General features: G+C 35.4%; 1 protein-coding gene across 1 annotated transcript; it reads right to left on the reverse strand.

The window, feature by feature from the left end:
- Positions 1-313: 313 nt before the first annotated feature.
- Positions 314-19298, reverse strand: LOC107727063 (protein bicaudal C homolog 1-like; the record flags this gene model as incomplete). The annotated part of the gene is made up of 14 exons (XM_016536828.1): positions 314-1413; positions 5033-5132; positions 5958-6115; positions 6810-6963; positions 7200-7354; positions 9382-9421; positions 11038-11194; positions 11313-11466; positions 12628-12754; positions 12903-13084; positions 13491-13649; positions 14821-15040; positions 17375-17506; positions 19041-19298. Coding segments are annotated over 14 exons (2127 nt in total), but the record flags the coding sequence as incomplete, so codon positions are not given.
- Between the last annotated feature and the right edge of the window lie 1395 nt (positions 19299-20693).

The following is a 20693-nucleotide window of genomic DNA, read 5'->3' on the forward strand; positions in this document are numbered from 1 at the left end:
CATAGAGTGCAACAGTTGGGTTCCAGAAGTAAAAACTCCATTCATTTTCTCCATAGGGGAAACTGATTTTTAACTATAACTTATAAACCTTTAAAGACAGAACTGTTGTGAGCTTTGAGGTTAATCGATAATATACATTTTGTTGAAGCCATCTGTTCACATTATTTCAACTCATTTTTAGAATAATTATATTTTTATGGTGAAAAGCTGCATGAATCTGATACAAAAAATTCCACTGCAGAGGATGTAATCAGTTCAATAAACGTAAAATATATTGTTTCTGTAGATATAATCTAAAACTTTAAATGGATAGTTTTAAATTTCACCATCAATTTTAATTTGATTGTCACTTCCAATGCTTCATGGGATTGTAGTTCTTTTCCTCACAAAAGCTGTTAAGTACAGTCTTGTGTCTTTGTCTTTTTGACTGATTTCCCCATATTTTTTGCTTCCAATAAAAGTTTGAAGCAAAATACTTCCGGAACTAACTCTGGTGAAAAAGTGGGCGGGCACTAATGTACTTAAATGACTTTCATTGGATTGTCGAAAACAGCTGAAACATTCTAAATATCTTCTTTTGAGTACCACAGAAGAACTAAAGCCATACACTAAAAGAATTTTCATTTTTCATTTTCCCTTTAACAGTAAACCATTTCCAGGTTTAGAAATAATAGATAGAAAATGTACTGTGGAACCTAGGGGAGACTGTTTTAATTTGACCTGAATGAAAACAAGCCTGTGAGGGATAGACGTACACTCCATTTCATTTGTGTCAAATGTAATATGCCGTCTACTCTGACTAAGATCCATAAGTAATAACAACAGGCTGGTGATTTCACTGTGGGATGAGATAAGCTTCCCTTATGGATATTTTGTGCAGAACACTTTGGCTTGATATCCATTTAAGTGCTTTAAATAAAATCCATGCACGTCTAGTCAGGCAAATCTGCCCATGGACAAAGTATTTAGCATTTTTTAAAGTGCAAAGAATTAGTATGTCGAAGCCTAAGATGAGCATATAAATAAAATCGGCCTGCTCCATATACAAGCACAGTGCAGGAGCTCCAATGATCCTTCACTACATTTCCTTCATTGTAACACAAGTACCATATTGCATATAATATTCAACAGTTCTTTGACCCTTAACCTCTGATCCATGGACTTTGTTTATTTGGCACAGATTCAGAAGGTCTGGGTTTTGGTCCAGTACTGTATATCAGGTTGGAGTTGGGAATGGGAATTTGTGCAGTTTCAGGCTGTCCGTTGATGCATTGGCATGGGCTCACCAGCGCCCACTCACACTGACAATGTCTGTGTGGAACTGGCGTGGCAGTCGACCGCTGGCGCCCCCTTCTAGGAATGATGAGCGGATGTTGGGCGGCTCAAAGAGCTTCGTTCGGTTCTTGTTCAGCTCTGTCAAAACAAAAAGAGGGCTTAAATATCGCATACATTCATGTTAACATCACAGTAAAATGGAAGTAGTGAAAGATCTCTTCTTCCATATTGCGAATTAAAAGGTCAAAACATTTTTAAAATACGAAACAAATGCATGTATGAATCAACCGCTCCTTATCTAAGATTATACCAAACTACTGATATTGATTTGGAAACCTGAAACCTTCCATCGAGTTAGCAGTTCCATCGTCCTGAAATCAGTGGATATTTTGAAGCTCAAGATATTTTCATGTTCTACGACATAAAATACATCAGTCCCCCTTGTGATTTTCGTACCTTTTTTTTTGTTACTTTTTCTTGAAAAAGGCGGTTGCTAACAAGTGGCTAAATGGGACTAAAGAGGTTGTCAGGGACATAAATGTCTCATGCCAAACTCATCTTCTCACTAGTCGACTTTTACAGCCTCACTGGGGAAATGTTTTTAAATAAAGACTAAAAGAGTTGTTTTAAGCTTAATGGTGGTTACGTTGAAGTCATGTGACGGTGGTGTAGATCATTTATAGCCTACATCTAGCTTTTTACCTCTGGTATTGTATTTAGGCTTCAAAAATTCATAAAAGTTGTGTTAATTTGAGGATCTCATCATGATGAAAAAAATGTGTTCGAATAATGAAAGTTGGACAAAAATTCATCACGGAGATGTCTATTTGACGTAGGGCTGTCAAAATTGCTGAAAAACTAAATTCGAATTTTGTACTTAAATATGATCAAAATTCGAATTATATTCGAATTTAAAATGCATAATTTCAGTTAGGGTGAAGAAAAGATTTTGGCTTTTCTCCTGAGGCCACAAGAGGGCGCATCAAGCAAAATATTACTAATGCACGTTTATTCAAAGTGAATATTCGAAATTCGTATTTGACGTCTGCATTTAAATCTGCAAGACGTATTTTTTAGTGTTTGCTCATCTGCAATACGTCTTTAGGACATTTCCTATCAGATGTCAAATAGACGTTTAGAAGATGTCTTTCAGATGTTTATGATTTAGAATGTATGTAAAACTGACATCTTAAAGATGTCCATCAGATGTTTGTACACAGCAGACGCTTTCCTGATGAAGCGATCTTTAACAGACCTCTTGCAGACGTACGTGTGCTATCTGGGAAGCGGATACAACATAAAAATACACAATACATACAAATATTGGCTATAGCAATGCATTTTTAAATATTTTTGAAGAATGGATGAAATTTCAAAATTTTTCTCATCTCATTTGGATTTTTTCACTCAGCTTGTTGCATTCTCCTGCAGTGTGCCTTAAAAATTGGTCTAAATAAGGTATACTGCCTTAAAATGCTGCCTATGTTGACAGCTCACTAGTTTTTTGACAGCTCAGTCTCAGTCTAGGTGGCATTGACAATTCAAATCTTCCCTTTTCCTTCTGTAGAGAACAAAAGGAGGACATTTCTCTCTGGGACCAAACTTGCATCAGCCCAGATTACAGTAAATTGTGTCCGAGGTCAGTCAGAGACATAAACACAGGCCTGCGGTCATTTCCTGTCTTCCTCATACCTCTACTCTTAGAATCCCATCCGCACCATGATTTCATTTTTAACAGTGAAAGGTCTACATCAACCTCAGGCATTGTGTTTTATTCTCCAACCACAGGGCTGATAAAACCGGAACAATGTTTTTGCTTTAGTAAATATCCTTGCCAGACTGCAGGAAGTCATTATGGTTATCGAGCAGTGGGTGGTCGAAATATATCACAGATGTTTGAGATGTCTAATGGCAAAGTTGTCACTTCCACTTGCTGTCATGTGGACAGTCAGTCAACCCTGGCTGGTTATGTAAGTGGAAAGCCAAATCCAATTTCGTCTCGGACACCTCAATAAATCATAATCATAATCCCAAAACCCTGCAGCTGTCCAAATTACTCAAAGCTATTAAAAAGGAAAATCTTGCATGGCATGTTGTGTCCATCTGCTATCATGGTTATTGTTCTGTTGGTTGGTATCAAGTTGATATTAAACTTTCTTAAAGAAATGTAACAAGACCAGTCTTTCTGCAGTAAATAGTGACTCAGTTTGGTACCTGAGGGGTGTCTGACTGACAGGTGGCTGTTTTCCAATAATCACATTTGTGTGGGTTTTCTGTGGAAAGTGCTTACGGTAATGCAGTTCTGCGCATGAACAGTCAAATGAACTTCTTGGTATTATTGCACAGTACATCTTCAGTGAATGTACAACAACAATATCAGATCTGTGCATTAGGATCAACCTAACAGACCTGCCACCTGTCTATTATTATCATTAATATTAACCAAACAACCATATCAATAAAAAATACATTTTAATTAACTTCTTTAATTACCTACTGTTCATATGAAAAAAATAAACAACTTAAAAAACTTTAAAAGCAACTTGCAAAATAATTGAGAAAAACTTGAAAATGACATGCCAGTTTTAATGTTATTTGTTAACTTAAATAAATAATAATAATAATAATAATAAATCTGGCTGCCTGTTTTTGATCCTGTCAGTAACATGCTTGTCTCAGTGATTAAGACACGCTGGAGTAATTGCAGAAATAAGTGTAATTGAAAAAAGTGTGTAATTGAAAAAAGTGTACAAATTGTTTTAACTATTAATTTTCTTATTTATTAAGAAAATGAATGCACAAAAAATGAAAGACATGATATCAAAACATCACTATATTATTATATAAATCACACTATATTAATGGCACAGCTTAATAGGACATTTATTATAATGGGTATATGTAAACATTGTTTTAAGTTCATGCAAATTAAACATTATAATATTTTTTTTAAAACGATGTCACAAATTTTACTGTAATGTTTTATGGCTATATTTACTCTTTTTATCCCCAGAAATTGATTAAAATATATGTGGGCGCATCAGTTTTGAGTTTTGGTATCGGTGATACTTGACTTTATTCTTATTTCACACTAGAAAAATATATTAAATATACAGTCTTTATATTGTTTTAACATTCATTTGGCGATTCAGTGGCAAACTATAATTATGATTACAAATTGTAATGTTAGGTGTGACTAATCAGGATTTACTACAGAAAAATCTAGCGTAGCGTTACTTCTGGCAGGTCACGTTAGTCAAGCTCGCATCAGCTGACTTTCAGCTGATCCCCATCTACCTATGGGAATACGACACCTATCTAAGCATTCATATATAAGGTCCCTCAGTATTATCAGCAGTTTTCGCATTGCTCAATAGCTAATTACCCTCCTCCATCCCCAACTCCTCCTCTGTCAGTCAGGATTCAGCCTTCTGATTCTCCTTTGAATCAGACTAATTCTAAAATGTGTACATAACATTATTGAACTTTAATGATATCTGCAATACATTTATGTTGGTTCTGTTCTGTTTACCCTGGGGGGGTTATCGCTGCTCTCATCCATGCTAGGCAGCATGGATGCGCAGGGAGTTCTTGCCCAGAAGAGAACCATAACGCCAATCAAAACTGTATGCTAATTGTCAATCATCTTTGACGATAGTGGTCCTGACAGAAATGTCATTAATACATCAATTTGATCGATTGATGGCACCTATATAATACTATTGTGTTAACCCTAGTAGTTTGGAAGGGAACTGACCTGAGATGGCCAGCAGCATTTTCCTGCGGGCTCCGAATGTAGTAATGCCGAGCTCTTTCAGGTCCTGATCGGTCAGTGTGAGGAATGTCTGAAGGTCAATCTGAGAAACAGACACAAACTGTATTTTTAGTTTGGACTTAAATTATTGTGGGGAGAAAGAGGAACAATGAGATAACGCATGACAGTCCAGAATCAAACCTGCGTCTAAGTGCATGTGCACTGACCACTGCACCACGGCTCTCTCTCTAACTTTCTGATGATATGTTTAAAAGATAAAAGCCAGAACCAAATTTTAGACTCCACAATGTTATCTCTGGCATCTTGCAATACAAGACTTGGCATAATGTGTGAATTACAGATCTTAGTTTTTGGCTATTCTGAGGGTTTCAGTTCTGTGCTGGAAGTTGCGTCATTGTAACCTTAGGCCAGTTTGACAGCATACATGCCAGCGAGATAGAGCTGTCACACTGACAGCGCTCCACACAGAAAATAAAGTCATCTCTGGGTCACTACGTTGAATATTTCTTCTAATAAAAGGAATAAAACTGGAGTTAATCATTAAGAATTGTTACAGACCTGACTGTCCAATATATATGAGAAATGGAAAATTGACATCCAAATTTTTCAGACTCATTAATCTGTGGAACTTGCATCAAGTCAAATGTGTTTATTCAAAAAATGAGTTAGCTGTTCACTCCAGTATTTCATGTTGCTTCATAAAAGCCTATTTTGCCAAAGTGCATTTTCAGCATGTTTTCTACTGAGTTCTGCGCACTAAAACATGTGCAGCTAAAATAGGTTAAGTGCTGAAAGACCTAAGACATAAAAACAACCTCCCAGTGACAGAAATCATCTAAAATCATTTACGTGTTCTCATTTCAAACAGCAACACTAATAGAGAAGATATCGGCAGCTCTGTTTGTACCTCCTGCTGTTGGAAGACGTCGGTATATTTCCCGAGGCCAAGTTTACTGAAGAGCTCAGGCAGATCTGATCCTTTGAAAGATGTGTTGAGATTACAGCCATTAGTTCCCGTAACCGACGAGATGCAGTCCATGTAGTTGCTGCTGCTTAGGCAGTGCTCTAATACAAAAAAAAAACGTAAAAAACATGATTACCAGTGTTTACCAGGTTACCAAACTTTACACTTAAACCAGTGAGTTGCCTTCCTAAACAGCATTTTTAAGGCTTCACAGATACTTTGGTTTGGCCAAACTGCATTCATAACCTTGTGAAAAAGAAGTGTACTTATTATTTTTAGATAATAGTGTAATAAAAGTAGTGTACTTAATATTTTTTAAAACTGCACTTGCAGATATTATAATATTAATGAAATAAAAGGCCACTTAAGTACTAGAGTACTGTAGAACACACTTAAACATTTAAAAAGTGCACTTTGCAATAATGTCAAATTAAAAGGTTTACTTTTTAAGTACATTTTAAATAATTGTTTTAGTATTTTTTGTGGTACTTTACAGCACACTCATTTTGATGTGTAGATGACATGAAAAGCACATGTAAAATACTTGATTTCAACTGCATTTTAATTTTATTTTAACTGTAGTGTTGTTTAATATTACATTTAAAGTAAATATATTTTAAATGTACTAAATTGCAACTTCATCATTACAAATGACATGCAAGATTCAATAGAAATTAGATAAAGTTTTAGTCTACCATATAGTAAATGCTTGTTAGTAGATTTGTCAGTACTCATATTTCAGAGTCAATATAATATAAAATATCACAGCTCAGTCATGCTGACTGAAGAGCACACCTGTTTTGTTCTGCTTTCTTTTTGGGCTGATGGGAGAGGGAAAGTCGCTGTGTGCTGGGAGCCCGCTCCCATTCCTTTCCCTCCAGTTATCCGAGTCACTGCCACTCGCCACCCCCTCTCTACTGTTGGAGCGGGACAGGGCTAGAGGCGACCCCTTATCACATATCAAAACACATATCATATTATGTTTATTCCACTAAAATCATGCAGTGATGCATTAATAAAAAAAATTATAATAACAAGCATATAGGCATTGCCAGAGCTAATCATCTTCAGTGAGAACACTGCAACACATTGTATACACTGAATGCACAGAATGAACTATAATCAGCATACAGCAATTCATAGAAGATATGTGCTTAGCCTATCTGCTCGAGCGCTTGAGTTTACCTCATATGTAGTTGACATGGTGGGTTTATAAGATACGTGGTTTGCCCTGCGCAACTCCTTAATAGTTTCTGCAGGCATAGACTTTGAGAAGCCCAGACCGCTCCACGTGTTAGTAGGGGTACGGACCTCCGTCACCACTGGCTTCTTTAACATGGCTGAAAATAGAAACACAGAAGATGATGTATTTAAAAAAAAAAAGTCAAATAAGGTCACTTCATTAAGAATTGTCATATTTCACCCCTAAATAGGAAAATAATTTTTTAAAATAAAATTACATTTCAAAAATTATTTTACATTATATTTTATTACATATTTATTTTATATTTATATATTAAAATTATATAATAATAATAATATATAACAATAATATTATAAATAATAATAATAATAGTAATAATAATATATGTAATATGCAAAATAAGTCTTAAATCGCTGGGGTATATTTGTAGCAATAGCCAAAACTACATTGTATGGGTCAAAATTATATATTTTTCTTTTATGCCAAAAATCATTAGGATATTAAGTAAAGATCATGTTCCATGAAGATATTTTATTATATTTATTATGCAATATAATTTCACTTTTTTACATGTATCTTGTTAATAAAAGATATTGCCATGGTATATAACTAAGTACTTTACCAAAAATCTGAATAAATATTTATTACATTAATTTTATTTTTAAAATATATTTATCTGTTATTTAATTATTAATTTTAATAATATATCATTATTTTTTCCCATTACAGTAATGAGCATAATTTTGTTGTTGTTGGAGGAGGAATTGTGAAGTAATTGTCATGAAAATAATATCACAGTGCAAAATATGTAAATAGTCCTAAAACAGCTTAACTGAATTAATATACTCACAAAATAAACTTTTTTTGCTGTCAATTTATGGTGAAACATGACCCGCCTGGTATTCAATAACATGAATGTTATTGGTGTTTTTTGTGAGGTGTAGGAATCAGGAATTATAATTAGTTGATCAAGAATTTGATGCCAAATTCCCCTGCACTGTGCTAAATCGGTCAAAACCCAGACAACTTTAAAGGCGATTTTCTCAATATTTTGATTTTTTTTGCACCCTCAGATTCCAGATTTTCAAATAGTTGTATCTCGGCCAAATATTGTCCGATCCTAACCAGCCATACGTCAATGGAAAGCTTATTTATTCAGCTTTCAGATGATTTATAAATCACAATTTTGAAACATTGACACTTAAGACTGGTTTTGTGGTCCAGGGTCACATATAATTAATTATTATATTTATTATGCAATATAATTTCACTTTTTTACATGTATCTTGTTAATAAAAGATATTGCCATGGTATATAACTAAGTACTTTACCAAAAATCTGAATAAATATTTATTACATTAATTTTATTTTTAAAATATATTTATCTGTTATTTAATTATTAATTTTAATAATATATCATTATTTTTTCCCATTACAGTAATGAGCATAATTTTGTTGTTGTTGGAGGAGGAATTGTGAAGTAATTGTCATGAAAATAATATCACAGTGCAAAATATGTAAATAGTCCTAAAACAGCTTAACTGAATTAATATACTCACAAAATAAACTTTTTTTGCTGTCAATTTATGGTGAAACATGACCCGCCTGGTATTCAATAACATGAATGTTATTGGTGTTTTTTGTGAGGTGTAGGAATCAGGAATTATAATTAGTTGATCAAGAATTTGATGCCAAATTCCCCTGCACTGTGCTAAATCGGTCAAAACCCAGAAGTTTTACATTAAACGGTGTGCCACATTTCCATACAGTTCCAACATAAATCATTAACAAAGAACTATTTACATTATGCGGGCAAGAAGAGTGTTAACACTGGGTACATTCCTCATTCTCAGGTCCTTAGTTTACATTATGAACGCTGGACACAGTACGTGAGGTGTGGAGAAGCTTTATGAGGCAGAGTATATTTACCGTAAACGTGAAACAGGACTTTAATGACACCCTACTCACTGCCAGACATTCAGCCTATGAAGACACTGTAGTCCTGCTTTGTTCATTGCTGGCACACTAGACTAAACACAATCGGTTTCCAATTCCCCCAACAGCCTACCAGCAGAATTGTTTTTGACAATATAGATGGGTGGGAGACACTCTTTAAGGCTCTGTATATAGCTTTAACTGTGATTTGATTTGTCAAGCACATACCTTTGGTTGCCAATAACTTCTTTTGCTCGTAGTCGAACGCCTGTAGAGGTGAACAGAGAGAAAGCAAAGAATGTTTAGGCTGTTTGGAGGGATTTAAGAATCATGTCCCTCATTTCTCCTGTCAGCTTGGTTTATAGAATGAGAAAGGCAAATGGTAAACATTGCCTCATTCTGTCAAAACCATTTAACAGACTGTTACGAACAGAATAGTGACGACTTTCTGTTGTTTCAGAAACATGGCATTGTCTTGAGAGGCAGGGCTTGAGATCACAACACAGACGGAACATATAGTACCTGTCAAAAGTTTGGAATAGGTATTTTTTTAAATATATACTGTATATATATTTTTTTTTTGAAAGAAGTCTCTTATCCTTACCAAGGCTGCATTTATTTGATCATAAACAGTAAAAACTATAATATTTTGAAATATTATTCCATCTTAAAATGTTTTCTATTGTAATATATTTTAAAATATATAGTTCAGTCATGAAACTCTAGATGGCGCATTCTGACGGGGTGTTAACTTAATTCATGATATTCAGAGAGTTAAACAACTTGGCACAAGCTGATTGGTTCATGCTGCATATGCAGCCAATGAGCTTACTGCCTTGCATTTGTATGGCTGGCTAGCATTCACTAGAGATCTCTGAAACCCTCCACCTTCCCCAGCTCCACCTGTATAGATCTGCTATGGGGTTATTTTATATGCTATTTGTGCAGCAGCAGTATGTCTTAAATACTCATGGCACCGTATCGCCATATGCATTGGCAGTAGCAAGTTCCTGTACTTGCTTGCAGCAGCAGCAATAATTTACAACTACAGCAATAACCAACAGCAGCAGCAATTCAGCAGCAGTGTAGCAGATCTGTTCCGCCAAGACCAAATACATCAACATTGTCACATCCATCACCATGCTAAAATGTTCAGAGAGTTGTCATGATTGAAATATAATTTATTCCTGGAAACCATGAAACACTACCATTCAAAAGTTTGGCATAAGTAAGAAAAAAACATTTTTAATTCACAAGGATGCATTAAATTGATCAAAAGTACAGTAAAGATATTTATAATGTTACAAAAGTTCAATTAAATGCTGTACCTTAAAACTTTTTATTCATCGCAGAATCCTGAACAAAAAGTGTCATGGTTTCCCACAAAAAATATTAAGCAGCAAAAACAGTTTTCAGCATTGATAATAATAAGAACCATTATAAATAATTGATCGTGAGTAATTGTTAATAATAACTAAGCAGCAAATCAGCATTTTAGAATGACTTCTGAAGGATCATGTGACACTGAAGACTTGAGTAATGATGCTGAAAAATCTGCTTTGCATCACAGGAATAAATTACATTTTAAAATATAAACAAAATAGAAACCAGTTCTTTTAAATTGTAATAATATTTCACAATATTATTGTTTTTGATCAAATAAATGCAGCCTTGGTGAGCATAAGAGACTTCATTTGAAAAACATTAAGAATTTTAATTATTCCAAACTTTTGACAGGTAGTATATTATTTCAATAAGGGATGTTACTGAAACGATGAAAGCTAATTGAGATAATGATGGCTGCTCTATTCATTCGATAATTGTCTTTGGAACTAAAGGGAAGCACTATGACTGAGTTTATAAGTAACTTTAAGAGTTCACTACCTGCATGTTGGAGAAGGAGGATTGGTGCGGCAGGCGGATTCTGTCTGAATTCTGCTGAGCGGCCCGTTCGGCTGCTCTTTCACTGCCTGGAGCGCGTTTATCAGCCACCGGACTCTCCGAGGCACTGGAGTCAGAGTCTGACAACAGACAGTCTGAACTAGACGGGTAAAAGAGTAGATAAATAGAACAACTAGGTTTAATCACATGCTGCATTAGTGGCTAACTCTAACATCGACTAGTGATTGACTGTTGAGGAATTGTGTGTGTGTTCATACTGTAGGAGGGAGTTCTTGGTGCCCTGAAGCAGCTCCAGGGCTTGCCTCTTTCCTGACGTCGTCTTACAAGATGCCAACATCTGCTTCAGTTCATTGCTGTTTCCCGAGTGAGAGGGGCTTCGAGGCATGCCCACCTCCACGAACGTATCCGATCCTGAAACACACACACGTACACATAAACGAAACAGTGTTATTCTTTCCTCAAGCCCCCATATTGAACGCTTTAGTTGAGTAGTTTGAGATTGTATTCCTGCAGCACTCAGCATCAGAGAATCTAACACGAGCAAAAACAGACTGACTAAATGGATGTTAGGCCAACTCAAACAGCTTTAACAATGCTGGAGCACGGAAAACCTTGGCCTTGTATTTCCACAGATGCCCCGTTCAGAGAGCAGGAAGGAAAGGTATAATAAGTTGGAACTGAGTTTATATTTATCCATAATTAGACTGACCAAAGTCAATAAATTCTCGCTTTCAATCTAGAGAAGGTCGAGGAGTTGTTTCAAGTGCTAATCAAACGGTTGACATAATTCAGCGGTGAATGTCACTGGTTGCATTAGGCTGCAATAAAGGAGAGTATAATATATCTTTCAATTAATGTAGCCTTGGAAAGTGGCATGCATGAAATGTTGATTCACATGGCAGACATTGCAGTACAAATTAAGCTTGCTGGCATTTACCAGATAAAATAACTAAATTCTGACATATGTCAGGGATCAGTCTTGCAGAATATGCCATCACACTTGACTGACTTTAAAGGTTTTTTTTTTTTTTTTTTTTGCAAAAAAATAAAATAAAAAAATAAAATAATTGCAGAAAAAGAATAAAATTAATAAATAAAATGTTTATTTGATCAGAAATACAGTAAAAACAATAATATTGTGAAATATTAGGATTTAAATAAGATTTTTTAAACTGATTTAACTGATTCTTTGATAAATAGAAAGCTCAAAAGAATATTTATTCTAATTTATTTGAAATATAAATATTTTTTAACATTATAAATGTCTTTACTGTCACTTTTATCCATTTGATGTGTGCTTGCTAAATAAATTATTATAAAAAAAAAAACTGGTAGTGTGTATATGTATAAAAAATCTTGGTAGTGTGTATATGTATAACAATTTAAAATTATTAATATTAATATCTTACAATTAGTTTATTTTTCTGATCCCATTGGAAACGTTTTATTTTATATTAAGCATTTTTTTTTACTAAGAAAAAAGAAAATTACTTGTCAAGAAATTGATTTTTGCAGTGCAGAGAAATGCGTCTTGTAGTGAGGATATAATGAGGAGCTGTGGATAATGCAGACCTTGGTCTTGGCTGGATTTGTTGGACAGCGGTTCAGAAGGGCAGTGGGGACTGGCTTCCTGTACAGAGTCGCCATGAGCTGCGGTCAGAACTTTATCTGCCATTCTGCTGTACATGGTCCTGGGCTGCTACACAACACACATGCACACAATATTCTGGTCAAGAGGAAGTCAAAGAAGACTAACCATGAGATATATACACAACATTAGCATAATTATATGACATTTTTAACATAACTGTATATCATCTCATGATGGTGAAAGAATACTTGCTCACTTTGCTACTAAGGGAGCACACAGCTTTACTGCAGTCTGATACTCCGTTGACTTGGGCGTCTATGGGGGCAAGACCAGGCGGAGGGGACGGAGTGTTCTGGGTGTAGCCCGGCACCCCTGACAGCAAGATGCTGGTTAGAGTGGCCTGGGTGGCTGGGTGGATCATCAAGGGCGATGAGAAACCTAATAAATAAAATTGTTTAGTTTGAAAGACCTTTTACTATTGTATAATACAATTCTAACATTAAATATAATATATAATACAATATAATATAATATAATATAATAATGGACTGTGTTCTAAAAAACAACAATGTGAATGTAAAGTGGACTGAGACTCTAGAGAAACATTCCTATTATATAATAAAATTCCAACATTAAAAAATAAAATAAAATAAAATAGAATGGGTTCTAAATAACAATGTGAATGTAAAGTGGACTGAGACCCTATCACAACTAAAGTAATCCACTTTCAAGTTCAGGTACATTGTTGTTTTATTTCAAGATAATGTAAGTGTGAACATATGAGATGATGAATCCATACAAAGTGTGTTTGTTTGTGGAGGAAGTCTGTCAGCCTTCTCCTTACCTGGAGTGCTGGCAGGACTGGCCAGTGAGTTGGGCCACAGATTGGGGCAAGGTGTTCCAGAGGTGGATGTATGTAATGGGCTGATGGAGCTGTTGAGAGCGTTGAGAAGGGAGTTGGTGGAAGGTAGTGTCATGGAGGCTGCCGTAGGTCCCAGAAGACCTACAGGTCAGACAAAAAATATGAGACAATAAACCATAAACACAATTTCAACATAAGACATATCCTGAACACTTAAAGAAATAGTTCAGAAATGAAAATCTGCAGCAAATCTACTTACTCTTAGGCTGTCTAAGATGAATGGGAGTTTTTTTCTTAATCAGAACAGTTTTTGAAAAATTCAGCATTACATCACTTGCTTAGCAATGGATCCAGCAGCAGTGAATGGGTGCCATCAGAATTAGAGTCCAAACAGTTGATTTATTACAAACATGCAGCTTTTCACTTCACAAGATGTTAATTGATGGACTGGAGTGGTGTGGATTACTTGTGGATTATTGTGGTGTTTTTATCAGCTGTTTGGACTCTCATTATGACGGTACCCATTCACTGCAGAAGATCCATTGGTGAGCAAGTGATGGAATGCTACATTTCTCCAAATCTGTTCAGATGAAGAAACAAACCCATATACATCTCGGACGGCCTGAGGGTGAGCAAAGTTTAATTTTTGAAAGCACTTACTGTGCAAGAAGTACATCTCATTCAGCTGTTCAGGTAATGTAGTGTTAATTTTGCAAACAAATTTTAACCTAATTTTAGTGATTTAGACTTTAAAGAAATTAAATTCTTTTAATTTTAGGCACATTTTAGCAGGGAGACAGAAATAATAATTGATTTAGTCCCCCTACTTTTTTGGGGGGGAAAAAATCTTAATTTTTACTATTTTTACTCATCTTTGGTGCAAAGAAAAAAATGCAAAACTCATGTAAAACTACAACTTCAGAACCATGCAGAAGTCTAAGCCAACTGGTTTAGTCGGCAGAACAAGCAATAGCATAGTAAGTGGAAGTGGTAATCCTGTTATGCTTTGCACCCACTTACATGCCTTTCAGCTAAACAATTAGGACTACTGGGAGTATGTTGCATAACCTCATTAATATTCACAAGTCAAGCTGACAATATGTCCCCCTCACTTTTTGTATTGTTCCCACACCCCTGCATTTTAGACTTTTGAATACGGTGAAGTGTTCTCCAATTTCAGTCCACAAAAAAAAAAAAAAAAAGATTCTTTATGAAAACTGAATCAGATTTATTTATTTAATTAAACTCAAGTTGATTAGAAGACTAGATGTACTTTTATAGCCACGGGAAAATAAATGTACTCTTTCCTTACCCAGGCTGGTGAGGCCGAGGCCGGCAGAGGCCAGGATGTCGAGGCCAACAGGGCAGCTGAGAGGTGGAGGTAGAGCAGGGCCAGATGGAGGACTGCTGCTGTTACTGCTGGTGATGCTGCTGGTAGGGACTGATACACCACTGCTCTCCAAACCCAACAGATAACGCCTGGCCTCATACATGTTCAGAGCGTTCCTCTCCACACTCTTCACTATCACTGACTGACAGCCCAGACAAAAGAGATTTACAGTTTAGAAATCAGCCCCTGTCCACTAGTAGGTGCTATATTTTATTAGTACTGTGTTTGTTCGGTGTCATTCAAAAAATAACAACAGCAGAAGTTGTTTCAACAACAACAGAATAATTAGTTCACACCAAAGACTATAACTTTAGCGATAACAATAATGATAAAGTTGTAAAAATCGTTCTCAATTTAAACTATATCGATAACGGCGCAGATGAACAATGTTGTTGGAATCAGTTTCAAAGTGATTTTTTCCCACTCTTCTAGTGTTGGCATAATCAGTATTTTTTGCCATTGTAGTGCAGAATGGCACCATTATGAATATAATGTACTTGGTGTTTCCTTTTAAAGAGAGTTTTTTTAAATTATTATTATTTTGACCACTTATTGTGGATGTTAAAGGATCTGCAGAGTAGAAGGTGCTACACACAGCAAGAAACAGAACATGGTTTGGTGAACTTTACCATACTTTACTTTTATCATTAGTTATTTTATTGACTGGGAGTTTCTGCTGCTTAGATTCAATAGATGGTCTTTTTTTTCAATAGGAAGTCAATTCTGATTTCAGTATGTTTTAAAGTTACTGTATGTTTTCAGTTAACATCAAGTTCTTTTATTTCAAAAGATCAATGAAAGTGTTACTTCTCATTATCCCTTTAATTCATGGAATACGAGTTTGAGGTCGTAAAGATCTATTAGTGGTGAACTTGCTGAACTAAAATGAATCTGAGAGTGGAGATTTTCTGTGGCTGTACTTAAATTCTACATGTCCTCGTATTTCCCTCTCAATTGGTAGTTTATACAGTACTTCCTTCTTAGCATATGTGCTGTATATACTAGTCAAGGCTACTACTGTAGCAAACTATTAGCAGAGTGAAAGAAGAGAAGCCAGAGGCATCAACACAAATCACTGAAATTTATACTAAGACTGATAATTTACAGTGCTGCCATTCAGCCTAAAACACAGGATAGGATTTCACTCTTGACCATGACCAAGGATGTGAAGCGTTCCCAGTTTCCACATACTGCTAGTAAGCCACCCGCAAATCCCATACGTTCCATACATTACTTCTACAAGACTAGGCGTCTTAATTTTAAGCCTCTGAAAGAACTAGGCCTTAATGCTTGATCTGAGGATTCAAGGTGTCTTACATGGTGCCATCAAAAATCTGGAGACTTAATCCACACTTAAAAATGTACGAATGTACTTATATTACACTACCGGGACTACTGGGGTCGGTAAAATGTTGTAATGTTTTTGAAAGTCTCTTATGCTCACCAAAGCTGCATTTATATGATCAGAAATATAGTAAAAATAGTAATATTGTGAAACATTACAACTTAAAAAATTGTTCTATATGAATATATTTTAAAATGTAATTTATTATGTAATGTAATTCCATTACTCTAGTCTTCAGTGTCACATGATCCTTCAGAAATCATTCTGATCATTTCCTATTATCATCAGTGTTGGATATGCTACTTCATAGTTCTGTGGAAACTGTGATACATACAAGATTCTTTGATGAATAGAAAGTTCAAAAGCAGCAATTATTTGAAATATATACAAGCAACATTTTCAAAAATATATGTACACTGTAAAAATGATTGTGATTTTAATGATAAAAGACTAAAATGTTATGATAAAAACCTGTAAATTTGTTAATAATATGTTTCCTTTATCTGGTGAATAACTATTTAACTGTAATAGATCTAACCTTACATTTAATAGAATTTTACAGTAAAATACTGTTACATTCACAGTTTTTGGAAGTGAAAAAGAACAGATATCATATAATTTACAGTGAAAAACCATAAATTGACATTACAATGTTTCTCCTGCATGACACTTCACATTTGATGTTTTTTTTTAAAATAACTCTATTTTTTGTTTTTTTCTTATCAGTTAGTTATATTATGTTTTATGTTACATCTATCTATCTATCTATCTATATATATATATATATACATATATATATATATATATATGTATTCAAACACACACACACACACACACACATTTAATATTTTGTTATAAATGTTACATATTTTTTGTAAAGGTCTGGCAACCACAGCTGCCATTAGTTTACCGTGAATTTCACCTTGAACTTGAGGAGAACTGACTTCATGCATCCACTAAAAATCCCCTTGCAAAAATGGCTCAAAAAACAGAAAGTAAGTTCTGAGAAAAGCTCAGAGTGTGACATCCAAAAGTATCCACCACCATATGCGATAAATGTTGCATATGTACTGTAAGGTTGGGTTTAGGTCATGTAAATATCTTTGAGTTTGTGGCTGTGAGTGTGCAAACCTTGCTAGGTTGCTTGGGTTTGGGTTTGACACTAATGAACACATCAAGCTGTTCCGTTAGGGAAGTAATGCACTGCGGTTCCACCTCGATGTCCTCTTTGATATCAAACATCAGCACCAGTGGCAGGCAGCCCTGCAGAAAGCACAAGGAAGAAAGCGAGAGAAAGAAATAAACAAAGTTTTTCTACACCGTTGTAAATCATTCATACAGTCGAACTTTAAGTGTTTCAAGGACTCTGTTGGCCTCGGTCCTAAAGCAGCTAAGCTACAGTTATTCAGCAGTGATCCATCACCTACTTCTCATGTTGAAAAGAAAAACAGCAGCAGGTACTCCAGGCGTAAGGCTTTCATTTTACTGGGCCTTGACCTTCTTTTTCCTCTCCCGACACAGCTAACTCAGCAGGCAGTGAAGAAACTGCTACATATGCAGGAAAAGTTCTAGAGCCTATTTGTGTGGTGGGAAGCCTGCTATGACAGTCATAATTGTGAATGCTAAAAATGTCCTTAATGGATCTAAATTGAGCCAAAAAACTGTGAATAAATTATTCTTGAGTACTGTGTCTTCCCTTGGCCTCCAGCTGAGTGTTTAAATCAGGACTTGCGGGGACAGACGGGCTGATATCTGTCTCCAGAGAGAACCGCAGTGTGGTGGAGGGCTAATTATTTTGCTTTCAGAGCGAGGAAATGCTCTCCACTTGTGTGTTCCTCAAAAGAATCGTGTTTTTCTTCTGGTGCCCCTGCCTTTGTCAGTTTAATATTCTTCTGTGTTGGTTGGAGACCATTAATTTGAAAAGGACCACCACATAATGAGACAAACCAGAGTTGCTATTTGTAATGGCTTGAGGGAAGATGAGATGAGATTAGATGAGAGTAGAGAGAAACTAAAGCTTCACATTTTCTGAAGAAAATACATGCTCGCCTCATGCAAAATTCAGCTTGATAACATTTGTAATAAATTCTAAGGTGTCCTGGGTTGTTGTTAAGGTTTACTTTGCGGTTGCTAGGTAGTTAGGTGGCTATTTACTGGAAAACAAAACTAAAAAAACAAAACATTTTTAACAGTAGTTTTCATTTCATAAAAAAAAGAAACCAAAAAAATCAACTTTAATAATCAACACTCAAATAAAAACAAAAAAGTTGTATATATATATTATATTGTTTACAAGCTGTAAATTAATTTGATCAATGATTTTGGCCCTGTACATTTGTTTTGTTAGAAACCGAAAATTTAATTTTTGGCCAAATATTTTTGGTTGTAAAAATTTCAGTGCATTGCTATCAATTCTCATAAAAAATGTCAAATTATCTGATATTTTAAGATATTTATTGACCTTCACACAAAGTCATGAGGGTCTGCAGGGGTCCTCTCTATGATATCATTCCTATTTATTTATTTATTTATTTTTTTACATTGATAAATCAGGACAAACAAAATAAGCATTATGTCATAGACCCTATTACTGGAAAACAAGAGTAGAACAGTAAAAAGAAAATGAGTCGCTGCGCTGCAAGTGTGGAATTTTTTCACCCATTTTTTGCCCAACAAGTCTGAATGCTTAGAAAAAATCGTACACTGTTCCTCAACAAGGTGCATGATTTGGGGCATCATTCATGTCAGTAGCACAAACGCTGTGGGATGAGAAATAAAGAACAAAAAAATCTCTCACCATCAGGTACTGGCGAGCCAGACACACAGAGTCAATGGTTCCCTGCACGTAGACGGTGGATTTCTTCTGCGGGCAGTTTGGGTCTGGGAAGTGGACCTGCGCTCCTGTGCGCTGCATGATGTGCTTGATGTTGCTGCCGTTGCGGCCCATCATGAAGAGGTGGTGCTGGGGCGCGATGTCAAGCTGTGTGCTGACTGTGATGGCGCTGGCCAGGCTGCCCACGAGATGCTCCAGTAACACTGCTGTGCCCCTCTGCAACGAAGCCAGGGTTGGAAATTAACGGGGACATAGGGCAAAAATGCCACTGTTATCATTGTAAATTTTAAGATGAATTGTAAGATGTTAACTCACAACTGCAAGTTTATAACTTAAAATTGCAAGATATAAACTCACAATTATGAGATGACAAGTGAATTTGTGAGATGTCAGCTCATAATTGCGAGAAAGAAAGTGACTTTTGAGATAAAAGGTTACAATTACCTTTTTAATTTTTTTTTATCCAGTGGCGGAAACAAGCTTCCATAGTTTTGTTTTTATGCTATTAAGATGTTAAGGTTTGATTTTATAATCCATAATGCCATGTCAGATGCAGCTTCTGTGTAAAGATTAATTTTGTTGATCAAATTTTATTGGTAACAGTCTATAGTTTTCTTATTGATGGAAGTAATTGTAATAGTAAAGTATTTGACATAAAAGACAACACATACATTTAATAAGGTAATTATAAAAATTGCCCTTACAAAGGTAAAAAAAAAAAAAGAAAAAATAGTTTTTCACACTAATGGAGCATATTTTAGTAAACAAGAACCTCTTTATGTTCTTGCTTTTCCATCTGGCATATACAAACCTGAGAATGACCTAGATTGGGGAGTTTCTTTCAGCACGCCATAAAACTAGGGGAAGAGAGGAAAGGCAAAGGGGCTCTTTTGGGGTTCCTTTCTGGCCGTGTTCGTAGGCGGTTTTGGCACGGAACTCCTCACTCCAGCTCTTAACACATACCAGGCATAGCCAGCAGCCCACAGGACAACTAAAGCCCTATACCCTTCCTCAAGACCAGAGATGGAAGAAGATTCTCCTTGGGAAGAATAGCAGGCTCTTCCCACACTAGACCCTCAGTCTAAAGTGTTGCCGGCAGTCATTAGCACAACATGAAGAGTTCAGCGCCACCGGCAAACACCACAGACACACAGAGATCAAAGGTTGTGTAGGTGTGTGCTGGAGGATTTACTGTGATCTTTTCTGGAGCTAATGAGGATGTTCCCTTTAGGAGATGAAAGTGCTTTCCAAACATATTACCCCATAGGAATATTATGAAGGTAAATTGAAGACTTTTTAAAGACCTTTTTAAGACAAAGTCAATATGTTCTCTCAATGTAAATGAGCTGCACACAATGAGTTGCATTAGCAATACTTCAAAATTTCTAAATACAACTTTGTGCTGATCTCTTTAATTATGCAATTAAAAATTAATGGAGAAATAATGGAATAACTGATTTAATTGATCAAAATGAAGTGAGTTTATGATAAAAAAATAACAAATATCCACAAATGGACTTTACAGATATTTGTTCTTGTTTAAAAACAAACAAACAAACAAACAAAAACAATTTTGAATTCATATCTTCATTTTGCATCTAAAGTAAATGTATCTTA

Source organism: Sinocyclocheilus rhinocerous, unplaced genomic scaffold, assembly GCF_001515625.1.
Source record: "Sinocyclocheilus rhinocerous isolate Xijiao unplaced genomic scaffold, SAMN03320098_v1.1 scaffold2020, whole genome shotgun sequence".
Classification (NCBI taxonomy): domain Eukaryota; kingdom Metazoa; phylum Chordata; class Actinopteri; order Cypriniformes; family Cyprinidae; genus Sinocyclocheilus; species Sinocyclocheilus rhinocerous.